The sequence below is a fragment of the Pteronotus mesoamericanus genome, unplaced genomic scaffold (genome assembly GCF_021234165.1).
Source record: "Pteronotus mesoamericanus isolate MK-2021 breed Mesoamerican mustached bat unplaced genomic scaffold, CSHL_Meso_final contig_116, whole genome shotgun sequence".
NCBI lineage: Eukaryota > Metazoa > Chordata > Mammalia > Chiroptera > Mormoopidae > Pteronotus > Pteronotus mesoamericanus.
In genome coordinates, this window is record NW_026555027.1 from 32,616,222 (window position 1) to 32,640,050 (window position 23,829).

Sequence of the window (23,829 nt, forward strand, 5' to 3'; positions counted from 1 at the left end):
TGTAAGTGAGGATCTGGAAACTCACCCAGGGTTGGATCAGAAGAAATTGTGGCATTCACGAACCCACTGGTACGCTGGTCACATCTCCAGAAGAACAGAATTATAAATGGCAGATCCACATTGAAATGAGGACTGCTGTTACACTATTAGACGGAGTCACATGGGCTGGCCAGGAACCTAATTCACCCATTAGGATGTTACTTATATGAAAACAATGCATTTATAAATTCCCATAGAATCATTATAAAGAAGCCTTTCAGACACAAGCTCTTCTCATTTGAGGGTTGTCAGAGTAATGAAATTTCTAGGCACTTATTATTAGCAGAAACTTGAAAATAGACATATAATACAATGAAAGAGGCAGTTCAATAAAGAAATTAAGGCAAAGGGAAACAACTGTGAGAAAAAGCACAGTGGATAGTTTACAGTTTTAAAATGCATGCCTCAAGGCAGGTCAAGCTTACTACTGGCCAATGTAAAGAAAAAATTCACTAGTTACATGGTTCCTGAGATTTTGTTTTGTTATTATTTTTTAGTAAAACACCCAATTATGCTTAGTTTTGCAGGCTGAGAAAAATTTCTTCCATGGATCCTCAACAAAGGACTTCATATAATGTGGTTATCTAAGAGAATAGCTAATAACTTAGGGGAAACTATCCAAGTATTTGCCTGCATTGTTGCCTTCACACCTCAGAAAAACTCTGAGGCTCTTCTGAGATGAGGAAAAGGTGGCTCAGAGAATTTCAATGATTTGGCCAGGTCAGATATATCATAAATGGTGGGCCTGGGACTTGACTGGATGTTAGTCATTGAAGTCCCTGCTGTTGACCACTGCTTTCTGGAATAAGTAAATTCTTTCTGGAATTTCTTATAATGACCACAATAGCCGATGACAAAAATATGTGTCAACAAAGGAGCAAATCATCTTCAAACTAGAAGCTGAAAGCATTACTTGTAACACTTTAATTTTTTTATACTAAATTTTGTACTTTCCACTATTAAATTAGTAGGGAAAAAATGGATGTTACTTTTCAAGGCTACAAATTCTTTATTTCTCTAGTAAATAAAACAGGTCAAATTTTCAATGTTCCATGTTTTTTCTTTTGTGTAGGTTGCAGGTTCTCACACAGACTTGGAAGGGTTTTCTCACTGTCTTTGAGAAGTAAGGCACAGTTGTCAACTCTAGAAGATTCTTTCTTAAATAGTCTGCCATCTTTTGTTTAATTTTGCAGCTCTGTGGAAAACAACTTAGTTTTTTTTTCCTACTTGCAAAAGAAATTTTTCCACTAAAACCCATTGGAAATGTGAGATAAGTTATTTTTCTATCAAAGAAAAGCTTACTAATTATTTGTATAGCATTTTCCCTTTGTGTCGAAGAGTGGCATTAAGTGAATGCCCACAAAGCATCTTAGACAGTAAAGAAGGATTAAAACTGAAGGCTAAACCCGAGACAGGTTTATGTACACTGCATGCACTTTCCTGGTGCTTAACGTCTTTCGCCTCTCTATAGAGGATATGAGAGGACAGCACTTCCGTCACAAAATAGGACTAATCAACTTAGTTGAGTTAGTATTTAAGGCAAGGTGAATTAATTAAGAGTGTCTGCAACAGTTGTCAGATGTGTTTTTCAACCTGCAGTCAGAGAAGCTTCTGCAATTTAAAGACAGAAAGTCTTGGGGATGGTTTTTCCGTGAGCAATGTCAAAACCAAGAGATCTCTCCGGAGGACGTAAGTATACAGATCTGCACATGAATTAGTCCAGACGGAGGCTATAATCACTTTTATTAAAATGTTTGCACATGCAAAATAAAAGGACAATTTTATGTTAGAAGGAATATAGTTCTATAGGAGTTTAATGAAAAAATGAAGAATTAAGGAAATAACCTTGTATAAATATCATTAATAGCATTCCTCCCACAATCGCTGGGTGGGTACAATATAAAATAAAATAAAGTACACTTTGGAAAAATAAATTTATACAAAGATTTATCTGTAAATGTTTTGGCTCCATTACTACATATAAGTTAGCTAATAAATTCTTATTTGGGTGAAGTTACTAAAGAATAAAGATAATATACTGTTCCTGCCAAATAAAGAAATAAATACTGCCTTGGCTGTTATTCTTTAAGTAAAAATAAAGGGAAGTTTTTAAAAGATAAAGTCAGCTTAAAGTTGTATATAAATTTAAGAATTTTGTCATTTTTAAATATATTAAGTACCTGCCTCTCTATGATACTACTATATATTTACTGTACATTATTATTTTAATGGCCTCCCATTACTGAAGATAACTGTATTCCAAAAACTGTCATGATGTATAGACTACATGAAGTATCAGAGTAGAAAATTTCAGGAAAAAACAATGAGGAGAAAACTATCATAATCATGAAAAAAAAAACTCATGCTAATATTTGTTAACTCATTCTCTAAAACTATCTAAAATACCTAAAATTCAGTTCAATTATTTGAGTATTGCTAGAATTCAATTTTAGTCTATGTACAAAATTATATTTAATAGGCTTTGCTTCCCAATCTTTTGAAGAAAGTGAACATAATTTCTACAAACTGTAGTAGCACATAAATTATTTTGAATTCAAGTAGAAAAGAAATATCATTGCTACTTGCTTAATTATGTCAAAGTTTAATGTCTTTGTGTCACAATAACTGCAAGTGTGCCTAGAACTTTACATTTCAAGAAGGTGTGAATGGATCTAATGACAAAGTGCTTCCAGAAAGGAAAGAAATAAGGGGTGAGGGAACCAAGCACATATCATTTGTCTTCAAGGTATTCCCAGTGACGTGATGTGTTTAAAAAGTACTAAAGCACATGCGTTTAGTAAAAGTGAAATACATTTTCCGATGACTACCAACCACTTCTGTATTAACTGTCTTTGTTGGCAGTACTACAGTGATAACTCATTTTTGTTTATACTGTTTTAGAATAACAGAAAAAGTTATTGCAAAGATGGGTAGGGAGGGAGTATGCAGGGACCCAGAGTGGAAGGCCCACTGAGGAGAGGCTCGGAGCAGAGTCCGGGAGAGGCATTAGAGAGACTTCTGCAAAACAAAGTGGGAAGAGTGTATTTGGGGTTGTTGGGGTACCAGCTGAAAGAAGGTCAAGAAAATGAAAAAGAAACCAGAGCCTGGCTTGTCAAAATTGCCGAAAGGAATGTTTCACAATGAGAAGTCATCTTCAGTTTTAAGTTGTTTTTGACACACATCCCTCTCCAATCAGCCAAGACCTCAGTAAAGTCAGGCACACGCTGTGAATGGTTTTATGTGGACATTGACAGAAACGCACTGCATTCTGAGTCAGTGAGCCATGAGGTCGACTGGGAACCTCACAAGAGCAAAAATTCACAGACAGGGTGCCCACGGGGATGAAATCCCCAGGAATGGGCAGAAGCCTTGCAGAAGATGTAGGGTGGGGACTGTAGGTGACATTAGTCACTCAGATTTTAAGGAACAATATCATTTGTCCTGTTCTAAATTACTGTGATGCACATTTGGGTTGGAGATATTCTAAAATATTTCTTTCACTTGAAATAAGTACTTGGATAATTTCAGAATTCCCTTGTAATCTTCTCAAGAAACATGTGATTCTAAAATTAGAAGAATCAAATATTTTACTCAATTTATTCATCTAGTCTTACCTTGAGCTTTGTTTCAATTCACAAATGTATTCTGAATACAATAATTTGTACTTTATACAGTATTTTATATAATTATTCTTAAAATTTTTCATTGGGGTAAAAATAGATTTCACACTTCTAACTATAAATAGAAGAAATTAGCATCATCTCTCTTCTCACAGCTAATTTTTCTGTTAGAAGTATTTGACAATGAAATGCTTTGAAGCAGCTCTTTGGGCCTTCCTAGTTTTAAACATGATTTTACATTTATTATTTTTAAAAACTAAAATATACTTCAAGGAATGTAAACAATGCTTTAGCATTATGCTTTTCAGAACTCACATTAATATAGGACACTTAGGATAGTAAATACGTAAAGATACTGAAGATTGTTTTATACCTTTAAAAAAAGACCTCTAAGGATACCTCTTTATAATTTTAATTTAAGAATTTATACTTATTTTTCTCAAAATTTTAGAAACACTTAATCCTACTGATCTCCCTTTTAAATGTAAAAAGTTACCAAAAGCAGCAGTTATTTAAAAATTCATTTATTTGAAATTAATATATCCTAGAATTCATGCATCATACATACAACAAATATTCTCTAAATAATTGCTCAAAATCAGGGTTAGACAAAGTCAAATTGCACTGACTTTATTGAACGGTCATAGTATAGTCAATGAGAAACTGAAATGGGGTCAAATTTGCTCCTGGCTACCGGGGACCAGACAAGCATTCAGTAAAAATCTGCTGATTTGGCAAGGGCTTCAGTTCATGAAGTTCATGTCTTACTATTGCTGCCCTAATCAGTTGAGACAGAATTAGCACTAGCTAAGTCTCCTGTGTGCTGTCTGAAGGGGTTTGTTGAGGGTAAGAATCTGAAGACAAAGATTAAGGAGGCCTCATCCTCCTCAAGTGCTGGGCATCCAGGCTTAGAGCTCTGGGTCAGAGAAATCCCCCCCGAATGCAAACCTAAGCACCAGTGCTCCCTGGCAGCCCGGATTACCTCCACATTCAAGATGGGTATTCCAGTCTGCACTTTGATTCAAAAGCATTTCATCGGCCATAGCAAAGTGACCTTGGTTCACAATATGTCTACTGTTTTGTTTTTTTTTTAAATGAAGAGGGTATCCAGAAAACATAGAAGTGTTTAGAGACTCATGGGTTGATCCTATGATGCAATATCTCCAGAATGGTGTGTCTATAGAAAGAGATTTGCAGCTTCAAGGATCCACCTGGCTGATGAAGGGAAAGATCTGGTCAATCCCACAATATTTCCTTGGAAGTGTCCTGGTAATATTTGCTTCAAGATATAATTTGGTTCAGGGCAATGAAACTGGTCTGTATGATACTATAATGGTGCATACATATCATTAAACATTTGTCAAAACCTATAGAGTATACAACACTTAGCATGAACCCTTGGGTGATAGTAACGTGTCAATATAGGTTCATGAATTGTAACGAATGTACCACTCTGGAGAAAACTATAAATTGGTGGGGGAGAGATATATGGCAACTCTGTACTGTCTACTCAATTTTGCTGTGAACCTAAAAATACAAATATAAAGGTTTGGGGTTTTTTTTTAAGATTCTATTTGTTTATTTTTAGAGGAGGGGAAAGGGAGGGAGGAAGAGAGAAAAACACCGATTGGTTGCCTCTTGCACACACCTCAACTGGGCATCGAACCCAGGCACATGCCTTGACTGGGAGTCAATCCAGTGACCTTTTGCTTTGCGGGATGATGCCCAACCAACTGAGCCACACTGGCAAGGGAAGTTATTTTATATATGTAATTTTGGCAAACAAAAGGTAACAAGCATAACATGAAAAAAAAAAAGGGGGGTCTTAGTCCGTTCAGGCTGCTATAACAGAACTATAGTCTGGGTGGCTTATAAACATGGAAATTCCCTGAAGGCAGGAAGTCCAAGATGAAGATGCCAGCAGATTCAGGGTCTGTGAGGACCTTCTTCCTGGTTCATAGACGGTCATCTTTTTGCTCTGTCCTCATGTGGCAGAAGGCTGAGGATGATCTCTGTTGTTTCATTTCTATAGGCATTAACCCCAATCATGAGGACTCCATCACCTCCAAAATACTCCAACGCCAAACACCATCACATTGGGGATTAGGATACAACACAAGAATATGGGGGTGAAGGGGACATGAACATTCAGCCTATAATACCAGGCAATGCTTTTTTTAAAGAAAATTTGGGCAGCAAGAAATATGGTAGTGATAAGTAAAGAAGCATTTGCTCATCAAAGGAACTAGGAAAGTCCAATGGAGCCCAGAATCACAACACTTAGGAGTGGCAGGTGTCAATGATTCATTGTTCTCCCCAGAAGCCTCCATGACATAGGGATATTTCCTTATACATTGGAAATAATTCACATTTTAAGTAAAAGCGTGGTGGATTGACTAAAAGATAATAAACTACCATATCAAAAGTGTAACAAAATTTTATAGATTATATTGAATTCCCTTGGAATTGCAAAAAGCAAGAAAGCCAGGCCCAAGAACCATAGAATCCAGAATAGATACGGTACTAAGCAGAGCTTTACATTCAATTTAAAGTAGATGAGACTTGCCTCTGATGACATTTCTTCATGTTCATTAGCCTGATAGCCTTGTGTTCCTCACTTATTTCACTGCACATGTGGATGGCAGTGAAAAAAAACCAAAAAAACCCTGCTGTGTTGTTGCAGACAATGGACCCTACAGAGCCTGGTAGAAATATGCCTGTGGCCGGCGAAACTGGCAGTCCGGAAGAGAGGCATCTGTGCCAGTTGTCTAGTGGAATGACATTAGAAGGTAACTACTTTGCCTCTGCCACACTAGACACCATTGCTGCCCTATCCCATATGCTCTTGGCCCCTTTTTGAGTTCACCTGCAACCATGGAGGTCATTTTCCACCTCAAGCACCTGCATTGCTCAACTTCAGTTTGTTGGACGAGGCTCAGGCACAGCCCAGATGTGAGGGAGAGGTGTGCCAACAAAAACTGATGGGCAGATAGCCAGCCTTTGTCTTCCATTGGGACATTACTCCTGTGTATATGACAAGGTTTCTGAGAGGGTCCCCAGCGGGGCTGAGCACCAGTCACTCACAGTGGTAACTCACACATGATTCACCTCTTATTGGCTTTTCCCTTCCTGATTTCTCTTCCCCACTCCCTCATCATGTGGGCGTCTTTGGGTCACCTCCCAAATAAAATTCCTGCACTCAAGCTCTTGTCTCAAGGCCTGCTTAAGGGGAATCCCAAATTAGACAGTCTCATCTACTTTTGGTTACTGATTTCCACAGATTTCCCTGAGTTGGCATGTCAGGGGAAGAGGGGTGGTCAACGTTGAGGCAATTCTTGCACTGGAGGAATTATGCACCACTCCCTTCCTTCCTTCTCCTTCCTCCTGGTTCATCTCAGGCATCACATAAAATGAAAGAGAGGCACTATATTTTATCATTTCAAAGATTCTATCTTATTCTTTGGTAAATTCAAACTTCTTCAAAAGATAGTCAATTTGTAACAGAAATCAAAGTTCATAAAGTTTCAAAATGAAACACCAGGTTCTATCCCACGTCGTTCTGTTGTGTAATGGTCTACGGGGAAGAAGGTGGCTGTGCCCCAAATCTCATGTAGAGGACCTTCAATTTCAAGCCACGGGGCAATGTCCTGGCCAGAGCCACAAGCCCACGCCTGCTGCATCACCAGCCTGCGTTCCTTGTTGGCGTTCTCACCAGGGCTGGCAGGCACCCAGCAGACATTTTTATTCTAATCCTGACAGAGATTACAGTGAAAATAAATCAGCACTTTTACTATGTGACAGATATATATATAGCCAAAGCAAATGTTAAGTGACCCATGGACTTGAATTTCCAATTTGATCAGTAGGCTTAAATCTGATAAAGAAGCCAAAGAAGTGATTTCTTAATTAAATATCATTGTATTGTTAGTTATTGAATCATGTGCATGTATTAACTATTTACTATTTAAATCAAATATACACACAAGAAAGGAGGAAAGAATAAAAGATCACTACTTTGAAAAGCAGACTTTTTCTTCATAATTTCCTTTTTTTTCCAAACATAGTTGTAGGTGTTTTATTTTTTTAAGTGACAACTAAGGATGAAGAAGAAGGTAAAATGGCTACTACTTATTTAATATTTAAAATTATTCAAAGGACATTAATAATTAACAAAAATATAAGGCAAAATATTATCCCCTTAACAGGTGTCTCTTTTTCTGATCTGAAGATAAAACTATGAATCCTTGTATTTATGTATGTTTGAATATAACTTGGTCACTTGTTCTAATTAAATACAGTCTCATGCTTTCAGCTTATATCCTTTCTAATTAGACATATTTTTAGCTATTAAGGTAGTTTCCCCCTTCTTTTTTGTTTTAATCTTATCAACTAAATAGGAATGTTTTTCCAAAGATTGAACATAAAGGAGAATACATGATTTTTACCTCTGGAAACATACAAATCAAAAGAAGTTGTAAGAAAGGAAGTTGGTATTTCTGGAATCTTGCAAGGCTGGTTTAATTATATTATTGCTTGTAGTGTGGTGTGGTATTACCTGTGGACTCCCCGACAAATTTCAAGGGTACATGGATAAAACACCGAGTTCTACAGTTGTATCTGGGTGCTTACAATGGAGGGCTTTTTGTGTAATTGAAAGCATGGTGCAGCTAGTCTTCCTCAGTGTTGGGAAAATACAAATGGTGTTCATTTTGTTTAAAAAGAATTCAAATAGTTCTCAAAAAATAGAGTCATTTTTTAACATACTTTTCTGGTTCTTTTTAGAATTCTATCAGTGGCGAGACGTACTGATGATAAATCCGATGACGGCCATGAACCCTTTACTGACAGCATCAGGGCAGCAAAGGATCCCCCTGGTTCCCTTACCATTTGAACCTCCAACTGTGAATAGGTATTTCCTTCCAACATCATATTACGGTCAAAGGAGAACACGGACAGTCATTAAGTTTTTTAATGATTTCAACCCCAGTGTTGTTTTATGGTCTAAGGTTATTTCAGTGAACGGTGGTACAGTAATTCACATCAAGATCCTCTGCTGGCTTTACCTTCAATGCACTTCCCACTATTTCCCCTTTGAAGCTTGCATGACATACTCAGCAAATAGCTAACAAGCACCTTTACTACCTGACAGGCATTGTGCAGAGGCAGACATTGGTGGAGTCTGTGAGGGCTGCCATAACAAAATATTACACACTAGGTGGCTTAAACAAGAGAAATCTATTTCTCACAGTTCTAGAGGCTGAAAATCCTAGATCAAGGTGTCAGCAGGGTTGGTTTGTGGTGAGACCTCTCTCCTTGGCTTGCAGGCAGCTGCCTTCTTGCTGTGTACTCACATGGCCTTTTCCTCTGTACATGTGCACACCTGGTATCTCTTTCTCTTCTTATAAGGACACCAGTCCTGTTTGATTAAAGCTCCACACTTTTGCCCTCATTTAATCTCAATTCCCCCTTAAAGGCCTTATCTCTAAGTACAATCATATTGTGGGTTAGGACTTCAACATATAGAATTGAGGGGACACAATTTAGTTAATAATAATTGGGTAGTCTGCATTCCCTGTGATAGAATAATTCTTTCTTTTCAATAAAAGTGACATTATCAGTATTTACATTGCACACTCTGGCAGTTTCCTACCTTATCTTCTTTAGGATATTTTAACATTCTGAAGACAAAGTAAAAATCTATTATTTATTCTTGTTCATTGAGTGTGAACAATAAGTTTGACTTCTAGAGGCCACTGAAGCTTGGTAAAATGAATAAATTATCTACCCAGGAGGTCAAACATTGGTTCCAGATGACAAAACAAAATCCAAATATCTCTATTAAATGAGAAAAGAATGTTGTACTCAAAACAGGACATTGGGGTGGCTCAAACCTGAGACTTGTCTTCTCCACCAACTGCTAGACCCCAGGGCTCCATGCTGTCGCCCAGCCACTGGCCAGTGTCTATACAGGTGCTAGGTACTTGGGTTCCTAGATCTCTGTGTCCCACTCCATGAGTGTGTGGGGGAGCTAGGGGTCTGGGGACATGGTGGGCATAGGGGGCATCCGGAAAGAGAAGGAAACTATACAATATGTGAATAAACACCCGGCCTCTTACCTGGAGAAGATAAGGAGCCTGGAGGCTGATAGTTGGAGGCTAAAAAGTAAAATACTGGCACATCTGGAGAAGAAGGAGCTCCAGGTGAGAGACTGGAGTCAATACTTCAAGACCATTAAGGACACGAGGGCCCAGATTTTGCAACTTCTGTGGACAATGTCTGCATTGTTCTGCAGATTGACAATGCTGGCATTTCCACTGAAGACTTCAGAGTCAAACATGAGACGGAGCTGGCCATGCGCCAGTCTGTGGAAAGTGACTTCAATGGGCTCTGAAAGGTCACTGATGACACCAATATCACTTGGCTGCAGCTGGAAACAGAGATTGAGGCTGACTCTGAAGGAAGAGCTGCTCCTTAGAAAGAAGAACAACTGAGAGGGAGTAAATGGTCTACAAAGCCAGACTGCCAAATCTAGGTTGACTGTGGAGTTGGATGTCCCCATGTCTCAGAACCTAATCAAGATAATGACAGACAACTGAGATCAATAAGACAAGCTGGCTCAGAAGAACCTAGAGGAACTAAACAGTACTGGTCTCAGCAGATTGAGGAAAGCACCACAATGGTCACCTCACAGGCCACTGAGATAGGAGCTGTTGAGATGTCACTCATGGAGCTGAGATGTACGGTCTAGTCTTTGGAAATCAACCTGGACTCCATGAGAAATCTGAAGGCCACCCTGGAAGAAGTGGAGATGCTCTATGCCAGGCAGATGGAACAGTTCATCGGGATCCTGCTGCACCTGGAGTCAGAGACGGCCCCGACCCAGGCAGAGGTACAGTGGGAGCCCCAAGAGTATGAGGCCCTGCTAAACATCACAGGTCAAGCTGGAGGCTAAGATCACCATCACCTGCCGCCTGCTGGAGGAAGGGGAGGACTTTGATCTTGGTGACACCTTGGACAACAACAACTCCATGCAATCCACCCAAAAGATGATCACTCACAGGACTGTGGATGACAAAATAGTATCTGAGGTCAATGACACCAAAGTTCTGAGGCATTGAGGCAGAAGCGGGGCACCCTTGCAGGATGGGGGCAGAAGGCCATTAAAGAGTTCAGGTATCATTGAACATTTTTTTTTTCAAAAGAACACGATGTTGGTCATGGAAAATCAGATTTTTTCTTTCAAATATCCCTAAAACTTTCCTTTCCTGCTTTCTCAGTTGTTGTCAGTTGGGTCAATCCTTCCTTAGTAGAGTTTTTCCTTCTAATATTTCTCACCATATTTCTACTTAAACCAAGAGAGAATGCAGGACTTTCGGGTTTATTTTGGGAAGAGATGATAGAATGCCATATGGCAATTAAAGAAACTCACTGCCTATGCAATGGAAATGTTATTTCCATCCTCATTTCATCTATTTTATATCTTTTTTTTTCCCTAGAGATTTATTGCCTTGCACTGTAGCTCCAGCTGACCCAAGACAGTTTTGTGTTCCATCCCAATTTGGATCCTCTGTTCTACCAAATGCAAATATGCCAAACATGATGTTCAATCGTGTCTATTCAGGTATGAGCAATCGATGGCTCTCATCTGTGGAGCCACCATGAACTGGATGGCTATAGGATATAGCGGTTATGCTTGTAGTTTCTGCAGTTAATACTTAGGTTTAAATTACGATTGTATGACCAAGTGTAAGTTGCTTCACTTCCCAACCATCAATTTACTGATGAATAACCTGAAAATCTACAGTATTACTATCTGCCTTATCCTACACGTAAGGAACTGATGAGGTCATGAGGAAATGAGAGCTGAAAGTCAAAGGGGCTTGGGGAATTTAATATGTGGCCTGATAAGTCTTAGTGAGGACTTGTCTTTTATTCTGAGTAAGAATGAAAAGCTTTTGATGAGTTTAAACAAGTAATGACATGGTCTGACTCACTTTTTACCAGGACCACTCTGGCTGTTGTGCTGGGAACAATCTTGATAGAACAAAGCTCTGGGGATAAACTGATGGTAGTAAATGAGTTATTAAAATAGTCAAAAGATTATGATGGCTTGGCCCTGGGTGGTGACAGTAGGAATACTAAGAAATGATTGGATTTTGTAATTATTTTGAAGAGAGAAACAAGATTTTCTCATAGTTTAGCTATTTGATGTGAGGAAAGGAATGTTAAGGATGGCATCCAAAATTTTGGTCTGAGTAATCAAAAAGGTGAAGTGGCTATTAATGGAGTTGAGGAATACTGTGAGAAAAATGGAGTTCTTGGGGCAGGAGAGATATTATAGGCTCAGTTTTGCTCATGTTACAATTGAGATACTTAATAGACAATCAATGAGAGATGTCAGGAAGGCAGCTGAAGTCCAGGGAGGACTTCTGGAGACAATGGCAATATAATTTTGGAAGTTATCAGCATACATGAGACTAGATGAGATCATCTAGTGAGATCATCAGTCACTATATAGTGAGTGTAGATAAAAGTTAAAAGACTGATCCCAGGGACATGCCAGCAGGGTCAAGAAGAGGCAGGGAAACAAGCAAAGGAAAGGTAGAAGGAGCAATCAGTGAAGTAGGAGAAAACCCAGGAGAGTGTGGAGGCCTAGAAGACAAGGGAAGAAATTATTTAAGACGAGATTGAGCAACTGTGTCAAGTATGCCACCCATAGATCAAGTAGATGAGGAATAAAGATATATGATTAGATTTAGCTATGTGGGTGTCATTGGTGATCTTGATAGGAGCCATTTCAGTGAAGTGAAAATATGACTGGTGGGGCCTCAAGAGAGACTAGGAGGTGAGAATTTTCTCACCACATTGAAGATCAAACTGATGCATCTTATCTTCCCAAAACTATATTCATGAGTTTCTGTTTGTCCCTGCTTCCCAACTCCAACAAGTCTTAATAGATAGGAAAGAAAGGAGTGAAAAACCTGACCCAAAAAGAAATATGATTGGTACCAGGGCTAGTGAAGACACTGCCCTGCCTGGATTTGAGCTACTACAGTGCATGGATCCACTGCACTGAGACTGGGTGCTCGAGCAGTATGAAACTAGAAACCCACACTGGAGTGGCCCGAGGACCAAATAAGGCAGCTGATTCTGGGTGGAAGTCCCACCTGGCAGCAAGAACCCAATAAATCAATAGCCATGGTTACAGGCAGCAGATGGATAGACCACAGACTCAGAGTGTCCCTCTCAGAGATGGAGAATTCAGAAACTGTCAATTATTTGGAGACAAACAGGCAGGTTGATCATCTGTCCCAGGAACATAGGTCAGGTCTCTCACCTCAAGGCTGATGTGCAGGTAAGTAAGCAAAGGCAAAGTAAGGCCTTAGTCCTATAGAAACTGAGCTTCTAAGTAAGTTGGCAAAACATAAATTAAGACAAGGGTCTATTTCAAAAATTGAGGTACTAAGTAGAGAGTGATATTTAGACTAGCACTATGTTTGAGGTCATTTATTTGGGAAAGAGAAAGATACTTGGAACAGTATTGATGAGTTGGATTTCAAAAGGTCCTAAAATCTCAGTGATTAGAATTGTGTTCTCTACACTGGACTTCTCACATGGACCTTCTCTGTATCCTTGGGTAGTACGCCATGAGCTGTCACTGTCCTGCATGTCAGCTGGCTAAAGGTAAATATCTTGAAGCAACTGAACTATAAAAATATACAGTGCTAAAGTTAGAAGGATTTTAGAGGTCACCTCCCCTAACTTCTGATTTTTAAAAATGACAACAAATCTCAAAAAAGATATAGTGAGGTTTATTTCAAGATAGATTAACATCAATAGTTTAATGAGCTCTACTAGCTCAGCACAGAGCAAGTATAAGAAAAAGCTCTAGCTATCATGATACTTACCCTCCTTTTGGGGAGAACAGATTTATACAAGTAAAAATATAATTGAACAAAACTGTATAATAAGTACAATTTTTGTGTCTATTGCTATTAGAGTGTACTTTGTGGACCTATGCTGGTCTGTGAAGTGTTTGTACAAATAAATGTATAAATAGAGTAAGGGCTTAGAAACTTTTATAGCAATTTGATGGAGTAATTTTATGTCTATTAATCTCATACTTTAAAAAAATTTGCTTGTATTTGTTCTTGTTTTCATTTCATTTTTCTTTAAAAAAACCACTTTATTGTATTTTTTTAAGTGTTGGTCCATGATGGGTTGGAAATTTAAAAAGAAAAAAAAGTTCAGTGTCTTCACTATAAACCATAGATGGTTTGAGAAACACCAGCATAAACTTTAAGCACATTGGGAGTGCACATAAAGAAAAAAAAATCAGTATAGCATGAAGTTACTAGGCAAGAGCAGACCTTGAATTCTGGTTATGCTCCCATTATTTCAAGACATTTTAGAAGGTTGACATAAACAAAGAATATAATTGCTACTCAACTCCATTGAAACTGTTTCAGAAAACATATTTTCCTCAGATACACCAAAACGTTCACATAGGGAACAATATATTTTATCCACTTAAATGATGAGTTTATTTCTAGGGATTTCAGTGCATCAGGAAGCACTTAACAATTTTTTTAAAGGTCAACTAAATCCTCTTGTACCAAAGGGGAAAAAGAGCTATCAATTTTTACTTTAAAAGCAAGAGATCAAGAGATCCACAGTTTATTTCATCTTTTTTCTTTTGAAAGATGGGAGGAAATGTCACCAATCATGAGACCCATTCTTAAAGAAAAAAAATTATCTAGTGTTATCATGCCCTCACCAAAGTGACTCTAAGATGCTGAACAGCAGTAAGCTGATACTGTTTCCAATATTGTGCTCAACTGTCATTTTGCAAATAATATTTTAATAATTATATTTTTTTATTATTTTCAAATGGATGTTGTTAATTTGTCTGTGGGGTGGGTGGTGATTTTCTTTCTTAAGGTTGGGGCATTTTACCATCTGAATCCATAAAGACAATGGCCAGAAGGAATGAAATGATTCAAAGGCAGCATACTGCCAGGTAACGTAACAGTGCTGCTTTATTTATTTTCTAATCATTCCCTTGTTTGTTTATTCATTTGTTTTAGACAGATAAGTAAATAGATACAGCTATATATTCCTTTGTTTATTATAGTTGTATACTGTTGTATTTGTTCATGCTGTTATATTTGTGCATATATGTACTCTGAATGAATGTATATGTACATATCTATGTATACAGCTCTTTATATAGATATATACACACATACACTCTGATTACTATGATTACTTACAAAAATATTTCAAGAATATTACAAAAAGAAACAAATGAATACATCTACATAGGTTGGTTAAGGATAAAAGCAAGATTATAAAATTACATAGTGAAGCTAAGTTTATAGACTCTACTAGTTTGTCAATGTCTCTTGAAAAAATGCCTAGCTGCAATTCCTCTGAAATTCATATTGGCATTTTTGTCTTAAACGACTTTAGTTCTCCCCAAAAGTAGGAGCCAAGCTTGCCAACCCCACTTTACACAGCACCATCAGAGCCCAGGCAGCCACATGTCAGCCCAGCAGTGGCCTTCAGCTGTAGCTACCAGGAGAAAGAAAAGGGCATGACTAGTGTATGGCCTGTGGGGAAGAGAAGTTATCAGAGGTCGTTTTCTCACCACTGAACTCTAAAACGTCCAGGTGACGACCGATAAGCAAACTAAAGGAAGCAAAATCACCAAGCCTTCTTGCTCCTCCCCCTAACCCCTGCAACTTGAAGTAATTCGTAATCATTGGGACTTGCATTGACTTACTGTACTTCTTGAGTCCCACTAAAAGTATATGGCAAGGTTTAAAAAACTCTTCCAGAACTTTAGTTTCTTTGAAGATTGATCTCTGGCAAGAAACTACCCTGTGCTGCATTATTAATTTATAGTTAAAATGTATGTAAATTTAACAGACAAAACTGTTAAATTTGTCTTATCTATTAGAGGTAAGTCTCTATAGACAGGTCTTAGGCTTCCATTGTGACAGTCAGCCATGCCCTTTACCCTCAGATCTTATCCCAAACTTTCATTCACAGTGGCTTTATGGGGGATGTGTGTTTTCATCCAGGGAACTTCAGATAAGTAGTGTGAAGACCCACAGGAAAAACAGAGGTGCTGTCTGAGGAAAGGCAGAGGGCTATTAAAATTATATTTCATCATTTAAAATTTTATTGAATTTATTGGGATGACATTTGTTAATCAAATTATATAGGTTTCAAGTGTGCAATTCTATGATATATCATATGTACATTGTATTGTGTTCACCACCCAAAGTTAAGTCTCCTTCCGTTACCATAAAATTTTATTTTTAATTGTTTTCTTGGCTTGTGCAAAATGCATTATTTTGTTTTTAGGATGGAAATGGAAATGCGTGCCATTTGCCAGCAAAGGAAGATAGAAAAAGTGAATCCCAAGGGATTAGCAGGTCTGCAGATACCATTCCTCTATGGCTCCAGTTTCTCAGCAGGCCCAGCCACCTGCCACCGCAGGAACATGCTCCCTGCCAGCGACCTGAATTTACGCAGACACTCCCTGAGAAACCTTCATGGAAACCCCATGCTAGTGGCAACTGGTCCATGCTATCTAGAGGGCTGGGCGCAGAAATGTCGTCATCTCAGGAGAGGCACAGGGAATCAGAAGGTTCTAGACAGTGACACTGAGAGTTCCAAAAGTCAAGCAGAAGAAAAATCCCTAGGCCAGATCCATGCGGTTCCCAATGAAGAGGATGAGTATGCAAAAGGCCCAGAAATCGAAGCTAGCAACAGCCAGAAGTCAAGAGAGATCAATGAAAAGCCACCTGCAGTTCTTGCCAATACCTGTGGAGAGTCGGAACCCAGCCATAGAAAACCCTGGGGAGCTCTTTCTGCTCAGATGGAGGCAAGAGCCTGTGACGGTGGGAAAGAGAAGGTTTCAGAGCAGTTTTCTGCAGTCTGTGGCGAAAAGAATGGGGTGTACCCTCCAGTTCCTCAAGCATCTTTGCCAGGCAGGTATCCAGACGCCAAAAGCAAATGGCAGATTCTCATGAAGCACAGGTCATCAAGTCCTTAAGAAATTACATAGTGAACAAAAACCATCATGCTCCTATTTATTCTTCCTTTTCTTAATCTTATTTAGAATTACCTCTTCTCAAAGTCACTTTATTACTTTAGTTCCAAGAAACTATATCCATGAAATTCATCTCTGTGTATTGCTATATAGAGAATTTACAGCAAAGGTTAGGAAGACAAATATAAGGAAGCATGTCACAACCTACCAACATTTTTAATTAAAACTTTAATTTAATTTGCTGTTAATTTCTTCAACACAAAATAGAGGGGCTTCTTGCATAAAAATATGAATTCTATCTGTATTTAAGTGTGGGAAAAAATAAACATAGTATTAACTTTCAGTGTCCATTATTGTTAATGATATCTTCTTATCTAAAGACATAAACTCACTACTCCCTCCAAAACACTGAAAAGTTTTCTAGAACTTCTTTAGATAAAAATATTTTAAAACACAAGGATTGGGGGAGGAGGTCACAATATAGCCACCAGACCAACTGCTTCCCTTGCAAAGTGTTAATTTGCCATTTTGATGAAGATATGCAGCTAAATCCTTGGGTCCCCTCGAAAGCATGATGAATCATTAATGTCACAGAACATAGTGGGGTTAATCTGCAGAATGAAATCCACAGGGCATTTCTATGACTCTGAGAGAAGCAGTTCTGGAACATCTTTGTTTACTTAATGCTGTCAGTAAAGATCTTTTAGAGAAAGAAAAGAAAGGAGGCCACTAAGATTTTTAGAAAACCTATCTCAATAACTTTTCATATATTTTAAGGAGTTTACATGCAGATCTATATAAAAAGATCACTATGTGGTAATAAAATGCGAGGAAATTAATGTGGCTATACATAAAACTCTACTCTTAGTGAACTTTTTCCCCTGGAAATTTTATAATTTACACAAACACAACACCAAATAATTTTCTTTCTATTTTAAAGGGACACACATGCTGGTTACAAGTGGGGAAAACGTGTCTTTGGATGAAGACATTCAGAAATGGACCGTGAATGATGTGTGCAACTTCATTAGTGGCCTTCCGGGTTGCTCAGACTATGCTCAGGTGAATTAAATTTAAGTATTTTCATAGAAGTAAGATACTTTGAAATATATTTCATTCACAATGAGTTGTGTCAAACTTGCATTTTGCCCCCAGAGAGGATTCCTAATAATCTCCCCCTTTTTATGGCAAAGGCTACTCTGGGGCAAGACTCTGATCAGTGGGGCTGGGGGCCTGTGTCTAGCTTTAGTCTTTATTCCATCAAGACTCCTGAGAGACGGTGATTCTCCGCAAGTTAGGAGATTCGGAGACCAGAAAAAATGAGAAATGTCTACTACCTTCCTTATTCATTCATAAATAAACATTGTGGGGGCACATACTTCGGTACCAGAAGTTTCAGGGTGCTCATAATATGTAATGGGGAAAAAATATATATATAATGCAGTATATGTATATATATGTATATGTGTGTGTGTATACACACACACACACACACACACACACACACATTACATTTTAAAAAGGACAAGAAGGCAATAGATCTGAAAAGTCGGGAATCAACTGTTTTTAAATTCTTTATTTATGCTATGACAGTATACAAAACTGCATACACACATATAATTCAACCTAGTAGATAAATATTACACTTTTTAAAATTACAGTAATGTCAAGACAATTGGAATAAAGACTAATTTCATTCATATGAGTAAATTAGTTACAAAATCATGGATTGACAAGTTTTTAAAGTTTATGTCAATGCTTCATTTTCATGCATATAGTTTACTTTTTCAAGTGAATTAATAACACAATTTCAAGCAACAATGTGTCTCTTAAATCTGGTATTGTTATCTTTATTTGTTATGATGTATTTTTATATATTAAAGAAAAAACAAAACAGGGACATTTGATATAACAACATCATAATTAACTGTTAGAAATAATTTTTTTTCAGATCTTGGTTAGAGAATATTTTTCTTTATGTGATGCTGTTTATCCTTTTTAATTTTTCTTCTGTTATGAGACTTATAGAAAAGTTATATAGTAGTAATTAAGAGTATGACTTATAAAACCAGGCAGTAGAAGTTCAAATCCTAGCTTTTCCATTTCTGGGACGTGTGATCTAAGACAAGTTGTCTCCCTCTTCTCTATGTCTCAGGTTTTTCATCGGTAAAATGGAGATATCAAAATAGACTCTCCAAGGATTGTTGTAAGCAGTAAAGTGTTCCTGGCACTTTGTCGGTATTCAATAAATGTTAATTTCATCATATCAGCCAGAAACAAGTAACCTCATGTATAACATCCATTTGATCGCTGATTTCTGATGGATTGAATCTGTTTGAACACTCATTATTATTAATCAGTCAGTGATTCAGTCATAAAAATGCAGTTTATAATAACCATTCTTGTAATAAATAATGTTACATGCATTTCAAACTTTATCATCCCAAATGTCCTCTTGGGTACACAGAGAATCACATAAACACAAACACCCAAACTTTGCTGACTCATTATCTCTCACCAACAGGATGTCAATACTCCCTATCGCACCCCAAGAGGCAGAAGTAATTGTTTCTAGGTGTTTCGTAAATGCGTTCAGGATCAAGCCCTGCTCTTATTTCCTCACTGACGTCCATTCCCTCCCAGCGACTCCTGGTGAGATAAATTGCAGGAACACTGCTGCTGCCCTGGGCCGACCCCACCGCAGTGAGTGCCAGTGTTCTCTGCAAAAACAGGAGAATGCCCTGGGTGCGCGGTGCAGACTGGGTGCCGCGAACTCTTCAGCAGCACTGCTTGCTTGTGCACAACCCTCGCAAGTACCGTTGTCTAAAACGTGCCTTCAGCTTTTATTCACAGCCCCAAGGACCAGGCAAGGGTATGCCCACTGTTTCCCACCCTCTCCTTCCTTACCTCAGCCTTAGGCGCTTACTCAGCAACCTCTCTCCGCCTGCCTCCTGTAGATAGAAAAAGAAATTTAAAAAATAATAATAACCACAACTAAAACCCAAGCCCCTATGCAAATGAACCTTTTAAAATAGATCCAGAGAGAGGAGGATGGTGGCTCAGCTGTTCAGGGACATCCAGGAGATCCTTATGTTTGTTGAAGTAAATGTCTAGTTCAAAGAACTCAGCAGATAAAATATTCACTCTCTAAAAGTAACTGAAATTGCTAGAAGTATGGCCTACACTGCTCTCATGAGAAGGAGAATGAGACACCTTCTGAGAGACAGTGGCATGTCCCGTGTCTTTGCCTCGGGCCCAGGCTGCACCCACCGTGGCCGGGCGCTCAGCCCTCACGTACCGCAGGCCCTGGCTGCCCGACTACCTCTGGAAATGGTTTCCCTTCGCTGCTCACTGGAATTCCTGCCAAGGAAAGAGAAACGAGGCGAAATTTCCACCGGTAGTGTACTTAGTGATTTTCATCAGTGCTCCTTTTTCTGAATGGCAGTGGGATTAAGTAGGGAAAATCCTGGATCAGAAGTATAAGCAATATATTATTTTATGAGTTCTCTAACTGGCAAGCTGTGCTTCTTGGGCAACTCACCTAACATTTTCTACGTAGCTCTCCATTTAATTATTTTTTTTAAGTCATAATAATAATGCCTATTCTTGTCGGATTGACCTTATGTGAAGCACTGCACTAAGCACATCATTTTTAAATTTAGTCTTTTAAATTTAGTCGATACCATAATTCTGCAAAGAAGACACTAATGCTATTTTGCAGCTAAACAAAACTGACATCAGGGGGCTGAAAGAGTGAGTACTTGACAAATGTGTATGTGACCACAAATCTAGCTTTTTAACTACCATTATAATTACTCTACATGAAAGATATTAGGCCACATGGTTCCTAGTCAAGAGTCAAGAGCCCCTAGCTTCACCTGCTAGGAGTTCATTAAAGTGGTAAAACAGATCCTTAAGTAATTCCTTATATTTCAAAACACCCAAGAGAGAGCACACATTTCCCCAACAGAAGGCTACAAGACTAACCCAAACTGTCCTTTTGTTTTTTCCCAAATTAAGTTAATTTATTGAGCCATTTTATAATTTGTTTAATTAAAATTGGGAAAGAAATAATTACTTAATGAATATATTTCATAAATAACTGAAATATATTAGCACACAAAGTCCTGGGACAGAGGCTTCCCAAGAAGACTCGTTTTCAGCTGATTCTGAGGCATGCCCTACAAGGCCTGGGGCACACAGTGGAAACAAGACAAGCACGGTTCCTCTTCTCCGGGAGCTTCCAGTCCAGCAGAGGGACACGAATGAGGGACTCCAAATCCATGTGACCGTGCTGTGAGAGGGCAGGCACATGTCTGGTAGGGACACACAGGGGGGCCTCATGGCTTCCCAACGGAAGAAGCACCAAAAATGAGACCTGAAGTTTACTAGCTGAGCAGAGTAGCAAATAGTTGGGACTTTGAGAACAGTTTCTAGGGGCCCAAAGCGGGCCAGGGCCAAGTGGGGAGAGGTGAGAATGGCAAGGCAGGAGACTGGAGTTGGAGAAGGGTCCAGGTCACGAAAAGCCTTACGACCTAGTGATGGACCATGACTTTATGCTGGAGACAGTCAAGGTTTTAAGCGGGAGCGGCGTGATTAGCTTTGCGTGTCAGAGGGGTCACTCGGGTTACTTTTATGAAAATAGATTGCAGGTGGCCAGACAAGTGGGAAAGCCTCCCCAGATGAGCAACAGTGGAATTTGAGTCAGGGTAGTAACAGCGGGGCTAGCAGATAAATACACTTCTAAGTTAGATGTGCATTAGAGAGCCTGCAGTGTAGAGAGACACTCACTGAAGCCCAGAGGGAGACTGCGACAAATCAGGAACAATAGAGAGGACCTGGGTCAGAAGCCTAAGGGACTCTACCACATAAGGATGGACAAAGAAACAGTAGCCAAATAGAGGACGGCAAAGGAGAGGGCAGAGGATACTCGGAAGAGAGAAGCCTCATGAAGGCAACGAAGGACAGTTTTCATGAAGAGGTAGTCAACTATGTACTGCAGCCATGAGCATAAGAAATATGAGGACTGGAAAAAATCCATGTGTTTGGAAATAACAGAGTCACCAGGGACCCAGAGGAGAGCAGGTTTGATGGACAGGTGAGAGCAGAGGGCAGACTCTTTGAGACTGAGGAACATCTAGGAAGTAAGAACATGGAAACGAAGAGCATTGCAACTCTTTTGAGAAACTGGGCTACAAAGGAGATAAGAGACATGGGCAGTATCTGGACGCAGAGTGAGGAAGCATGTGCATTATTATTACTATTATTATTTATGACTATTATTCCTTGTTTTATGATATTGGAGACTTGCTTAAATGCCGACAGGAAAGAGCCAAGGAGGAGAGCTTGAAGGCCAGAGAAGGGATTATTTACTGAGACCCCGAGGTGGGAGGGGTGAAGACCCACAGCATACATTGAGAAATTGTCTTTCAACGGTGAAGGACCCCTCTTCCACATATCAGGAGAGAGGGAGAAAATTTAAGTTTTTAGGTTTTGGGGGCAGAATTAGAGGAATTTCTTACCTACTGGTTTCCTTTTTTTAAAATTAGAAAGTTTTATGATCTATTGAAAATAAGGGAAGATCTTGCAACATCTAAAGTTTGAGGATTGTCGAGGAAACTTGAAATAGAAAGAAGAGAAAGTTCATCAGTAAATATAGAATTGGCAGGCAGGTTGAAGTTGGAGATCATGAAATCATGGTACTACCAATCTGCTCAGTTTGTTTCTAACCATCTCTTTATCTGCCTGGAAACTTCGCCCACCAGCAGCCTTCTTAGTTTCTGGAAGAAAGGAAGGCTTGGTTACATCCATTACAGATTACACAGTCAGGACACATAGGCTCCGTTGGAAAGGTCTGGCACGACAGCTCCCGCCTGCAATTTCTCTCCTCCCTCTGCCATTTAGCTGAGGCAGTGGGTGGAAACTGCTACACCTGTAAATGTGAGAGATGAAATCTGTCTGTGATGGTTTTTACCCACACCTCTTTATTCAGACTATTTGTTCATTGATTTTTCCAGCAACATTTATTGCCAGTCTTCTACTGTGTTCTGGCCACTGCATGACTGATATATTGGTAAATAAGGCATGAGCCTGCTCTCAAATATTAGCTAGTCTGGGCTGGAACTGAGTTCCATAAACAAAGAAGTACAATATATTCCAGGGTTATCAAAGGACACAAGCAATGTGTGACTGGGCACAGAACAGAGCGTATCTGAAATAAGAAATTTTATAAAATTTTGTGTCATACCCCAAAAGTCTTAATATTTCCTCCAAAATTAAAATATCTGTATATAACACAAGGATTTTTTTTTAAAAGATATTGAGACAAAACTAACATCTTTTGTGTTTTGTAAGGTATTTAAAGATCATGCAATTGATGGAGAAACTTTGCCATTACTCACAGAGGAGCATCTTCGAAGCACTATGGGACTGAAGCTAGGGCCGGCACTAAAGATCCAATTGCAGGTATGGTGCCTTTTCATACTAAATATGTATTAATGGTATGATGCTTAAGAGAAATGTGACTTTTATCCTGTTGTAATGTTCATAACACCTATTTAATCTCTTTATTAGCTTTTCTCCTCTGTGGGTGGAGATGCAACAGAAGTGAGGGAACCTGAAAACATTGGGTGGGGAAGTAGCACACATTCCTAGGTAGAGTTGGGAAGGCACAAAACAGTGGTGTGCTGGGAAATGCTTAACGCCCAGCTCTCTTCAAAAGGAAAGTGAACCCAGAGTTGTAGCATCTGTCAGTTTCATTAGTGTAAATACTCCCACCATGGCTGACAGACTCTTAACGCAGTGTCACTGGATACAGAATTAGGAAGAGATGCCATCTGTGGCTAAGCAGAGAACACTGGGTTATTGAAAGAATTAGTAGACTTAATTACTATAATTATTTTGTCTTCAAAGGTGTCTCAACATGTGGAAAGTATGCTCTACAAGAAAAGTTTTTCATTTCCTACCCATACAAAACAAGCATTTGATCAACAAGCAGATACATCCCCTCCTCTGGATTTTAATTCCTGGGGTGATACATTGGGCAGTACTTGTTCCCAGGATATAATAATTCCTAAAGGAATCAAGCGAAACATTACGAGAAATTAA

General features: G+C 38.8%; 1 protein-coding gene across 1 annotated transcript; it reads left to right on the plus strand.

Moving 5' to 3' along the window:
• The first annotated feature begins 1,696 nt into the window (after positions 1-1,696).
• On the plus strand, positions 1,697-23,829 carry SAMD7 (sterile alpha motif domain containing 7). Its single transcript, XM_054576975.1, has 9 exons — positions 1,697-1,728; positions 6,315-6,448; positions 8,442-8,568; positions 11,156-11,280; positions 14,601-14,679; positions 16,032-16,660; positions 17,663-17,784; positions 23,077-23,187; positions 23,635-23,829. The coding sequence occupies exons 2-9, from the start codon at positions 6,346-6,348 to the stop codon at positions 23,827-23,829; spliced, it is 1,491 nt and encodes a 496-aa protein (XP_054432950.1). The 5' UTR covers positions 1,697-1,728; positions 6,315-6,345.